This window comes from Mixophyes fleayi, chromosome 2, assembly GCF_038048845.1.
Source record: "Mixophyes fleayi isolate aMixFle1 chromosome 2, aMixFle1.hap1, whole genome shotgun sequence".
In the NCBI taxonomy this organism is placed as follows: Eukaryota; Metazoa; Chordata; class Amphibia; order Anura; family Limnodynastidae; genus Mixophyes; species Mixophyes fleayi.
In genome coordinates this window covers 377,457,523-377,470,531 of record NC_134403.1, presented here as the reverse complement: position 1 = coordinate 377,470,531, position 13,009 = coordinate 377,457,523, and the positions used below count along the sequence as shown (strand labels likewise).

Genomic DNA, 13,009 nt, shown 5'->3' with positions numbered 1-13,009 from the left:
GCTGGCTTCATAAAGGAATATCCAGGCCCGGCGCTCCCATTAGGCAAGGTTAGGCACTTGCCTAGGGCGCCGGGCTCTGGAGGGCGCCACAGAATACTAAAAGACTTTAAAACTGTGCAGCGACCGCTGACCATACCTGTCACGGCCGCCGCACAGCATTCAGATGCACGGGGAGGGGGGGGGGGAAGAGGCTATTTTGTCACCACCGCCGCCTCTCTGCTCTGTCTCCTCCCCTCCACTTACTAGTGTCAGTGAGTGGAGGGGAGGAGACGGAGCAGAGAGGCGGCGGTGGTGAGACAAGGTAAGGAGAGGAGGGAGGAGGGCGGCGATTTTTGCGGGGGGGGGCGCCGCTTTTTTAAAAATGCCTAGGGCGCCGTGGACCCTAGCACCGGCCCTGGGAATATCATCTTCATCATCATCATTTATTTATATAGCGCCAACATATTCCGTAGCGCTTCACAATTGGGGACAAACATAGTAAACTAATAAACAAACTGGGTCAAATAGACAAAGAGGTGAGAGAACCCTGCTCGCTAGCTTACAATCTATGGGACAATGGGAGATTGACACATGAGGTTAAGTCTACATTTTGCATTTTGGCCCAGCCAGACTGCAAAGGTAAAAGTGACTCATAAGCTAAATGAACCCGTCACACAACAATGTTGGTCAGGGGGCAGCCGTCCCGCGTGAAACTGTGTAACAGGCTAAAGGTAGCGAGGTTACGAGGGTGGCCGAGGAATATTATAAGCTTGTCTGAAGAGGTAGGTTTTTTAGAGAACGCTTGAAAGTTTGTAGACCAGAGGAGAGTCTTACTGTGCGAGGGAGAGAATTCCATAGAGTGGGTGCAGCCAGAAAAAAGTCCTGTAACCGGGAATGGGAGGATGTAATGAGGGTGGATGAGAGACGCAGATCTTGTGTAGAACGGAGTTGGCGAGTTGGGAGATATTTTGAGACAAGAGAGGAGATGTATGTTGGTGCAGCTTTGTTGATGGCTTTGTAGGTTTTATTTTATATTGGATTCGGTACAAAACAGGCAGCCAGTGTAGAGACATACAGAGTGATTCAACAGAGGAAGAACGATTTGCAAGGAAAATCAGTCTTGCCGCAGCGTGCAAAATAGATTGTAGAGGTTTGAGTCTGTTTTTGGGAAGACCAGTGAGGAGGGAATTGCAATAGTCAATGCGGGAGATGATGAATGCATGAATTAAGGTTTTTGCAGTGTCTTGCGCGAGATATGTGCGAATTCTGGAAATGTTCTTTAGATGTATGTAACATGATTTAGATATAGAGTCAATGTGGGGAACAAAGGATAGGTGTGAGTCAAGTATTACACCTAGGCAGCGAGCTTGTGGGGTGGGATTTATGGTCATGTTATCAACAGAGATAGAAATGTCAGGTATGCTCTTGTTGGTGGGTGGGAATATTATTAACTCTGTTTTAGAAAGATTAAGTTTGAGTTGGCGAGAGGACATCCAAGATGATATGGCAGAAAGACAGTCAGTTACACGGGACAACACAGATGTCGAGAGATCAGGAGAGGATAGATAGATTTGTGTATCATCCGCATAGAGATGATACTGAAAGCCAAAGGAACTTATTAGATTTCCAAGAGAAGCGGTATAGATAGAGAACAGCAGAGGACCTAGCACCGAGCCTTGCAGTACTCCGACTGATAGGGGAAGGGGAGCAGAGGTGGCTCCAGAGAAATTAACAGTGAAAGAGCGATTAGAAAGGTAGGATGAGAACAAGGATAGAACAGTGTCTTGAAGACCTAGGGATTGCAGCGTTTGTAGAAGAGAGTGGTCAACGGTGTCAAATGCAGCAGAGAGATCCAGGAGAATTAGGAGAGAGTAATGGCGTTCAGTTTTAGCAGTGATCAGATCATTGACAACCTTGGTCAACGCAGTCTCTGTGGAGTGTTGAGAACGAAAGCCAGACTGAAGAGGATCCAACAGGTTGTTAGCAGAAAGAAAGCGTGTGAGGCGAGTGTAGGCAAGTCTCTCTAGAAGCTTGGAGGGACACGGCAGCTGAGAGATGGGACGGTAATTTGATAGAGTTTGGGTCGGAATCTTGTTTTTTTAGAATAGGAGTAATCACTGCATGCTTGTATAGTGATGGAAAGATGCCAGTAGAAAGTGAGAGTTACAGATAAAACTGAAATATAAATAAAACTGAAGACACAACAGTTGTGTGCTAGACAACAGTGCAATTGTAAGAATCCTGCTATCAGCTGCTGATTATACCATTCAGAGGAATACGCTGACACGAATGTTGTACAAGTTCGAAAAAATCATGTTTGATTTCAGTTCCCCTTAGTCAACAATAGCTCTAAGTATTATTACCCTGAAGCTTTTACTACCATTCTAGCTCTAAATACCCTTCTACAGGAATCCTTAGTTCTCCAGACTCGGTGTTGGGGGTAGCTTGCATGGCCGGCAAGACCATGAGCCATACTGTTGTGACAAGGACTGCAGGACACATTTCAACTTGAGCTTTTGAATGACCTGTAATAGAGGTACAATCAGTGGAAAAAGATAAACCAGAGGAAACCGCCATGGAATAACCAAGTCATTGAAAAAAAGCAGCCTGTGGGTGAATTTCTTGGACACAGTAAACATGTGATTTATGGTGGTCCATAGATGCCGCATGATGTGTTGATGAAACTCACAAGTTGTTTAAGATCTTCAGGTGCCGTGACTAGTCTTCTGGGTCCAGAGTGTTGTGATCCGTTTCCCAGGTGTGAAATGAAGGCTACTGATAGAGTGGCATATGAGGTCCATCCTTTCACAACCAATATGTCTTTTGTGTTGCTGGGGACTGGTTAAGGCTTGACTTGCCACCCTCCCCTTTTCTTATCCCAAATGTATCCTCTAACCACAGTAGGAGGGGCTTAAGCTGCTGCAACCACTAGGCTCCTTAGCGGCACCTAGAACCGCGTTCATCTGGCTAACTCTCGCTGCTAGTGTACTGCACCGTCCAGAGCTGCAGGTAGTGGGCAAAGCATTGGTACTGGAATGCTGGGCCCCAACCTCAGAACAGTCCTATAATGGATTAGATGGTCACAGTAATTACAACAGGTAAGTAGGCGTCAAAGCGGATTCCTTAAGCAGTGATGTTTATTAACTTAAGAAGTCCTGAAAGGGATAGTTACACTAGTTTGAGGTACTAGTGATATCCAGAAAGTACAGATGGTATAATACATTTCAGTGCAACACAATGCTCTTTTTATACAGTTTTGAAGACTAGCTTGGCAGGAGGTAATCCATCCTCCAGCCTCTTTAATCAATCTGGACTGAATCATGCAGCCTGAACGTGAATCAGCCCAGAGGGGTTAACACGTTTTAACATTGGAGCTAGTGGCAGGGGGAGTATACTGATTAGCCAAGACAATGTGCTACTTTGTCTGTGGATGCTGTGCTTTGGCACATAACAATATTCTGGCTGACATGACACATGGACTACACATAACACAATGAACAGGAAAGCACTGCTCCAAGACCGAGTACATAGAACATAACTTTCTCTGCTATAAAACAAACAATTACACACTGAATTATGTAACATTTATTATCCCTTCTATCTGGATAAAGAATCTATCCTGTTTAATCCCTTCTCCCCATTATAGCCATCTAATTCTAACAAAAATGGTGTAAAACTCATGAACGAGAAGTACTGACCTCCTGTGGTGCGAGATTGCCACTGCAGGTCACGTAGAGCTCTCTTCACTGGCATGACCTCCCAACCCATGGAGTCTGCAAGCTCAACCACATTAAACTCCACAGAACTGACATGTGAATGATCAACACCAGAAAGACGTTCCCGAGCAAGGGCTACAGCTACAGGAGGACAGCTGTGGAACAAAAACCAAATAATGAAGGGTTATGATCAGGTGTGGTGTGGCACAGACATTAATGGTAGCGTGGGCAACTGTTTCTACAGCCATTAAGGCCAAAATATCACAAAAACAACACTGAAATGCTTTTCAGGGAAGCCGACCCCATAGAGGGAAAACAGGCCATGTTGGAGGCAAAAAGCAACAGGATAGAAGGGAGAAAGAGGATTTTGGTACTTACGTCAAATCTACTTCTCTGAATCCATCTGGGGGACCATGGGGTTGTATGAGAGCGCATGGAGTTGGCACTTAAATAGTTAACTAACTAAACTGCTGCTGACTCCTCTGCTCTGCAACCCCTTCAGTATAATACAAAAGCCCAAAGGAAGGAACCAAACAATCAAACATCCAGCAGAAGTGCAAAAGGGAGGGAACGTAGTGTCTCCCAGATGGATTCAGAGAAAGATTTCAAGTAGTAAAATCCTCTTTTCTCAGTCATCCAATCTGGGGGACACTGCTACCTTTGAGACCTTCTAAAGTAGCCCCTAAGGGAGGGATTGCTCAGAAACTCCTGCACGCAAAACACTCTGGCCAAAAGGTAGCATCAGAGGAGGCAAAAACATTGAACTGATAAAATCTGGTAAAGGTGTGAACTGAGGACCAGGTATCAGCTCTGCACAGCTGATCTGCCAAAACACCGGGACGTGCTTATATCCATATTATCACTACCAATAAATATTTTCCAATACAATTAATGTGGTTCCAACGCACAAAGATATTTAATAGCAAAATGTAGCAGAATTACAGCAACTATGATAAAATACAAGAAAGTACAAACGATACATTACACACCTGGATTCAGGTACAGCTTCTGCAGTCAATGAGGCTGTTCCAGTACCGGGGGCTAATTTATATACCTATTGGTTAACAAAAAACAGTGATGATGTCACAATGTGCACAAAGATCTTTGTTCATTGGTCCAGGATTTATGATGTTCCAGTAAAATTCTGGTCATAGGTCAGTTCAAAGGAGTCCTCTGTTAAAAGGTGGGAACCACTCACTCCAACAGTTCAGCAAATGTCTTGGTTGAGGGAACCGACCAAATGCAGTTTAAACCAACCTATCAACCTATTAACGTGTTGCATACAGTATTAGAGTATCAATCTTATAATAATCATAACAGTGCGTGATCGCTTAGCCGCTGATACCGGATTTCTTTTAGTGATATGAGGAATAATTTACGACCAAACACCATATATTTCTTAGGACCTGAACCATAAATACCTTTAATGTAAATTTATCTTTGTAGAAATAACGTTTAAGTCTCGCTAATAAAATTAAGTGAGTTGGAACTTTATTAAAGGTGAACTATTTACAAATGTAAGTGTGAATGTAAGCGTATTTGTTGTGTTTTACTGTGTGATAGCATAATTAGCCGTCGCAATCGTAGAGAAAAACCATTACAATCGTTACATAATAATTGAAATTACGTTATCCAATTTTTCAACTTCAACAACGCACAGCCCAAAATACCCCCACCGAACGCGTGGAATGAGCAATGAGTCCATCTGGCACCGGGTCTACTAGAACTCACATAAGTCTGTCGAATTGTAGATGAAATCCAGCGTTCAATAGTCTTTTTGGATGCAGGCTAGCCCTTCTTATGGGAGTTATACAAAACAAAAAGAGGGTCCGTCTTGCGACAAGCAGAGGTCCTGTTTACGTAAGTACGCAAGGCCTGCACTGCATCCAACGAGGACGATAAGGAAGTCCCTGAAGACGAGATACCTTCCCGGAACGCAGGAAACACTATCTCTTAATTTAAATGGAAACCTGACACCATCTTTGGTAGAAAAGAAGGCACCGTCCTCAGGACAGCCCTATTCGCATGAAAAATAAAGTAGGAGGCCCTACAGGATAAGGCCCAGAGCTCTGACTCTGTGCGCCGAAGCGATCGCCAAGAAAACCACCACCTTCCACGTCAAAAATCGCAGCTTAGCCGAATCTCCTGGCTCAAAAGGTGATTTCTGAAGAACCCCTAGGATTAAACGGAGATCGCAAGGCGCTAAAGGCGGAACATAAGGAAGTTGAAGTGCAACATTCCCTGAAGGAAAGTCTGTACTTCCAGAATAGCCAAACAGCGTTGAAAAAACACCGATAATGGAGAGACTTGAACCTTCAGAAAACTGAGACGGAGTCCTACATCCAAACCATCCTGGATGAACGCCAATAAACGGGACAGACGAAGACATGTCGATTGGCAAGAATGATGTTCACACCATTTGACATAGGCCCGCTATACTAATATATATATATATAAATATATATATATATATATATATATATATATATATATATATATATATATATATATATATATATATATATATATATATATATATATATATATATATATATATATATATAGTAAATGTGAGCCGAGGTTGGCTTTCATTAAGGTCTGCGCTACACTGGACGAGAACCCCTTAGTCCGCCATAAACTGGCCTCGACGGCCATGCCATTAAATCTCACACTGTGTACCTCTTGGTCCGTGTCAGGCACCGTACCCACACATTAAGGAGTGCCGGAGACGGACGCCTTCCTGTTTTGCTGAATGTCTGTATTTGGTCCGGACGGCTGCCAGTGCGTGTGTGGCCTGTTGCTAGGCAACAGGACGCACTCCTCGTCTTCCTATTGGCGTCAGCTGATTCTGACCGCCGACCCCACTGCTACCTATCAGAACACTGTGCACACTATATAAGGGACTTCCAGGCACCATTAGGGTGCCAGAGTGTCAAGGTCCCCTTATGCTCCCGTCTGTGTTCCTGCACCCCGATTGTCCTTTTAGTTACTGACCCAGCTTCCCGACTCTGCACTGGATTCTCCTTTTGACATATTTTGGATCTCCTAGCTTTACCTCTCAACTCCTTGATGCTGCCTTTGCCTGCTCCTTTGGCACTTATCTGCCTGCATGGTTCTGACCCGGATTGTACAACCTCGCCAACCCACTCTACCTCTCTGGTGGCTACCTAGGAGGGCCGCGACCTGTGTGTCTCTGCTGGCGAAATCCAAACTCCCTTGCGAGGGTCCCTGGCGAAGGCCAGAGGCACGTTTATACTTTGCGCCTCCCAGACTAGCAGCATCAACACCAGTAGGTGGCTCTTAGTCTCACGGCTACAGTCACAGGTCGTCTGTCCCACCAGAAGTATAGCAGAACATTTTGAACAGGCATAAAACTTGACCCGGGCAAATTTCCCTTATCTGACATAACAATAGTAGGGAAAGGAATACACCAAATCTGAAGCGCACACTTCACACACACAAACATGGTGGGTGGGCAATAAAAACAGGGTTTTGCTCTGGTTGTAACATCGGAACCGCATTTTACAAGCTAAGATAAGTATATCTACTTAACCTCTTACTCTTTCACTCTCTTAATAAAACCACTCATATATATATATATATATATATATATATATATATATACACACACATATATATACACATATACACACACACATTATGTTTGTTCCCCTGAGAAATGTAACAAGGGAATAAACTGAGAGCAAGCTCTGCAACACAAGCTGGGCGAACTAGCCCTTCTATACCGATATCTATCTATATATTTATATCTACATACCTATATCTATCTATCTACACACACATATATATATAACACATACAAGTTAACCCGTGCATGATACTCATGCATTCTAGTCAAATTAAGCTACTTAAGGTGTTAAAAAGGTTCTTGTCATGCATTTGGGCCTAGCCCAGGCCTCCTCAGGGGAAGAGCGTTATTTCCCGACGCAAGCGCCTTTTTTTAACGTGGTTTTGTCCACATGTCACCACCTCATCATTTTTCTCCATCACCTCATCCTTCATCTTCATCGCCACATCCTTCATCAAGCTACTTAAGGTGTTAAAAACTCCCCACTGTCACCCCCGGCAACCACCAACCACTCCCAACTGTCACTTCTCCTTCAAGAAATATATAGGTCAGTGTATAACTCTGCCCAGCAGGTGGCGCTGCAGCTTGGGGTTTTTTTTTTTTTACACACGCGCCACTAGGATTTATATAGTAGAATATATATATATATATATATATATATATATATATATATATATATATATATATATATATATATATATATATATATATATAGTCTATCTAGCTATGGGGGAAAAAAAGCACTGAGGTGTCCCCCGTCAGTGCCCCCCTCACAGTGATCGGAAAGATTTCTAATTAGCTGGATGCCAGGTGGAGCGGAAAAGAAAGGGAGAAGCGGGAGTCAGCAACAGCCCCACTTCTTTCTCCTCACAGAGCCAATTGAGATACCCCAGTTACCATGCTGTCCTGTTGTTCTGGCAGGAGATTTTGCACTCTGGAGCATACCGCTTAGGGCTCCCAAACAAAACCAGAGTGCTGTGCACACCTTCCGTGCTACCGTCTGCAGTCCGGAGTAAAGTATTAACGTGTCCAGCATTACAACCTAGTCAGGCAGTGCCATGGATTTGGTCCCGTGGCCAGAAATCCAAGTTCCCCCTCCGTCTTAGCGGGGAACTTGGCATCTCCCAACATGTCCAGCAATACTCCTGACTCTGCGCTCTCTGCCTGTCGGCAGCACCAGTCCCAAAGATAGCATCAGTGACAGCGCTGCAACGGGCGGCTGCTGACACCCTAAACACAAGCCTGACAGCCTGTATTATATGTGGGCAGAAGGGTGCTCAGCTGGTCTTCATCCGTTTGTAACACAGACTACTAACTTAATAGATAAAAGTGATGCACGCAGTATCTGCATCCGCTCCTACACTTTCTACTCCCAAGCGAATAACTAAAAAGTAAATAAAAAAGGAACTATACCTATCTAAATACTGTAACAAAGCACTGCAGCTCAATTAGAAATAGCCCAACTTCTTTGGCACTTAAATTAAACTACAGCTAGCAGGGGTTGCAAAGGGGAGGAGTCAGAAGCAGTTTAGTTAACTATTTAAGTGCCAGCTCCATGCGCCCTCATACAGCCCCATGATAGCAGTGTCCCCCAGATTGGATGACTGAGAATACAAGCTCCCAGAACCTGTGGGAAGGAAAAAGGGGGTCCCAGGGACAATGGATAACAAAGAGGTGGTCCCAAAGATTATGAAAGGGAAAGCAGGGACCAAAGCACTCATAGGAAGCAGAGTCAAACACTGTGTGAAAGTGAGACAATCATTTCTAGGGCCTGTTGGAGAAAAAGAGGGGATCCTGGAGCCAATCGAGGTACCCCAGGGTATGTGGGATGCTACAGATTAGATCATGTTTCTTCCCTAAATAGAAGTTCTCAATCTAAACACAGTTATTTATCTCACAAATGTCCCAATGTCCTGTGAAATTATCATCCCACCTTTTTTCAGTTTCATTACTTTAATTCATCTACTTAAAAAAATAAAGTTAGATGTCAGAATAGGTTTAATGATAACACAACACACACGGGCTTCGCGATGACACACACACGGGCTTCGCGATGACACATGACACACATGGGCTTAGTGACGACACACATGGGCTTAAAGATGACACATGGAACACTGTTACCTGTGAGCCAGGGTGCGCAGCTGTTGGGGGCCACTGTAGCATGTAACACGACACATAGAGAGAGTGGGGTGCAGAAGCTCCAGCCAGTGAAGAGGGTGAAGCTCCAAATAGCACAACAAAGTCTCGATTCCTGAAATAGAGGGAAGGGGATGGTGGGAAAAGGGACAGCTGTTATACATAGTATGGGATCAGTGAGGTTACCCCCAATTCATTAACAACACTTGAGACATTGGAAAGAGGAGGGATCCTGTAATGTGTATAGCAGGTGTCCCATATCTCATGAATTGTAGGAGAAGGGGGGTGGAGGTTCAGCGATCCCATATTATGTATAACAGATATCCCCGGTTATATACAATATGGGATTAATAAAACCACCCAATGCTGAAACAACAGCCCCCTACAACACTGTGGGGATGGTGAGATAAGGGACAACCCACCCTCCCTTCCCTCCCAATTCATCAGCCCCTAACACATCTGAAATAGCAGGAAGGCAGGGGCGGTAAAGATAGATAGGACACCAGTTACACACAATACAAGATCAGTGAGAGCCCTTCCCAATTTAATGAGAACAGCCCTTACACCTCTGAGCACAAACATTAACTATTTCAGCAATTTGTGCTACAGCAGCTCTTCTGTGGAATCAGATCAGACGGGCGCCTTCACTAACCACACATATCAATGAGCCTTGGGCGCCCATGACCCTGTCGCTGGTTCACCGGTTGTCCTTCCTTGCACCACTTTTGGTAGGTACAAACCCCTGCATACCGGGCACACCCACAACACCTGCCCTTTTGGAGATGATCTGACCTAGTTATCTAGCCATCACAATGTCAAAATTGCTCAGATCCTTACGCTTGCCCATTTTTCCTGCTTACAAGACATCAACTTCAAGAACTGACAGTTCACTTGCTGCCTGACATATGCCAGCCCTAGACAGGAGCCATGTAACCAGATAATCAGTGTTATTAATTTCACTTGTCAGTGGTGTTAATGTACTTTATACAGTCATGGCCAAAAGAATGACAGAAGTATTGGTTTTAACAAAGTTTGCGGCTTCTGTGTTTTTAGACCTTTTTGTCAGATGTAGCTATGGCATACTGAAGTAAAATTACAAGCATTTCATAAGTGTCAAATGCTTTTATTGACAATTATATTAAGTTTATGCAAAGAGTCAATATTTGCAGTGTTGACCCTTCTTTTTAAAACCTCTGCAAATTGCCCTGGCAGCTGTCAATCACCTTCTGGGCCACATACTGACTGATGGCCGCCCATTCTTGCCTAATCAATGCTTGGAGTTTGTCAGAATTTGTGGGTTTTTGTTTGTCCATCCGCCTCTTCAGGATTGACCATAAGATCTCAATGGGATTTAAGGTCTGGGAAGTTTACTGCCATGAGCACAAAATTTTGATGTTTTGATCCCTAAGCCACTTAGTTATCACTTTTGCCTTATGGCAAGGTGCTCCAACTTACTGAAAAAGGCATTGTTCATCACCAAACTGTTCTTGGTTGGTTGGAAGAAGTTGCTCTTGGAGGACGCTTTGGTACCAATTTTTATTCATGGCTGTGGTCTTAGGCAAAATTGTGAGTGATCCCACTCAATTGGCTGAGAAGCAACTCCACACATGAATGGTCTCAGGATACTTCACTCTTGGCATGACAAAGGACTGATGGTAGTTGTCACGAACGCCCAGCCTGTCTCAGATACAGCAATCTGAACAGCTTTCCATGACTGGCGTCACCTTAGTCACTTAGCAATGAATACATCTTTTCTGCCAGCACAAAGGATTTACTATTGTGTTCTTACGTTCACTAAAACCACTTACTAATGAGTCACACATAAATCGCATACACCTGTAGTATGAACCTCCCTGGGCTTAGCAAGTTAAAAGAATCACGGAGAATACGGTAGATTAAATGTATTTTAATCCGAAAAATGTTTTCAAGGCTTTTACAAAAAGTTAATATCAAGAAATGCAATAAGTTGCACAAATAAGTATCAGAAAATAAAATAGGAAATAAAACCAGAGTCAATACTTACTAGTTAAGACTTGGCGTGTGTGAGGGAAAACAACTGAGAAATATAGGACATTTCAGTCTTTATATACCCCCTCATGAAAATGCACAATGTAATGTCTAAAGCAGAAGATTTTAAACCCTTCTTACAGGCTCTTCACCCCCCACCGAAAGAATTACATTTTCAATTAGTTCAGATCAATTCTCAAAATGACATTGAGCATTCCGGAGTTATGGATGTCCTGAGATCTGTAATGTTTACAGGGCCTGAGTTCCCACTTCTGCTCGTTTGAGTGGCTAGATGGTTTACAACTTTGGGGCTTCAAACTCCTCCGAGATGCTTATCTCCCCGGGCCTGGCTAGTTTCAAAAGATTATTGACACTTGCATAGGTTCAGACTCATGTTATTTAGCAAAGCTCATGTTGAGATTACATTACAAGGTTACATACAATATACATTGTCATACCTGAATATTAAGGGAAAATAACAATAGTACATAATCATCACAGTAGCGCTCACCTTTCCTTCTCCGGACAAGCGTTTTTCCAGATGCCCCAAACAATCTGAAAGGGCATTTATCAGAGAAAATTACTCTACCCAAGTCCTTAGCAGTCCAATCCCTGTACCTGTTGCAGAATATTAGTCTATCCCTGATGTTTTTCCTGGAGAGAAGTGGCTTCATTGCTGGCCTTCTTGACACCAGGCCTCCAAAAGTCTTCGCCTCACTGTGCGTGCTCTCACACCTGCCTGCTGCCATTCCTGAGCAAGCTCTGCGCTGGTGGTTCCTTGATCCCACAGCTGAATCAACTTTAACAGACGTCCTGGCGCTTGATGGATGTTCTTGGGAGCCCTGAAGCCTTCTTCACAACTATTGAACCTCTGTCCTTGAAGTTCTTGATGATCTGACAAATGGCTGACTTAGGTGCAATCTTACTAGCAGCAATATCCTTGCTTGTGAAGCCCTTTTTGTGCAAAGCAATGATGACTGTACGTGTTTTTTTTTGTTAACCATGGTTATCTGCAGAGGAAGAGTAATGATTTCAAGCCCCGCCCTTCTTTAAAAGCTTCCAGTCTGTTATTGTAACTCAATCATCATGATAGAGTGATCTCCAGCCTTGTCCTTGTCAACACTCTCACCTGTATTAATGAGAGAAACACTGACCTGATGTCAGGTGGTCCTTTGCGGCAGGACTGAAATGCACTGGAAATGTTTTTAGGATAAAGTTCATTGTCATGACAAAGAGGGACTAATTGCAATTCATCTGATCACTCATCATGACATTCTGGAGTATATGCAAATTGCCATCATAAAAACTGAGGCAGCAGATTTTGGGAAAAATAATATTAGTGTAATTCTCAAAACTTTTGGTCCTGTCTGTATAATAAATAAATATAATGCACACACCCTGCTACATTTAAAGCTGGCTTTCTGTACAACTCCTGGATATTACAGAACTTTTCCACTAGTTAGTTGGTGATATTTTTGCCAATGTTTTTACACAGTCATTTTATATAAAGGCGATATAAAATAATATCTAACACAAGCATTACAAAGAAACAAAAAGTTACTCTGCCTTAGACGGGGCA

The 13,009-nt window shown here is 43.5% G+C and overlaps 1 protein-coding gene across 5 annotated transcripts in view; it reads right to left on the bottom strand.

Moving 5' to 3' along the window:
- The window catches only part of RECQL4 (RecQ like helicase 4), a 162,441-nt gene that overhangs the window by 13,443 nt on the left and 135,989 nt on the right, over positions 1-13,009 (bottom strand). For all 5 annotated transcript variants that reach the window (XM_075197581.1, XM_075197583.1, XM_075197585.1 and 2 more), the window contains 2 exons: positions 9,409-9,538; positions 3,678-3,850 (listed from right to left, as the gene is read on the bottom strand). In XM_075197581.1, the coding sequence (XP_075053682.1) occupies positions 3,678-3,850; positions 9,409-9,538 (303 nt within the window). The remainder of the gene's footprint in view (positions 1-3,677; positions 3,851-9,408; positions 9,539-13,009) is intronic.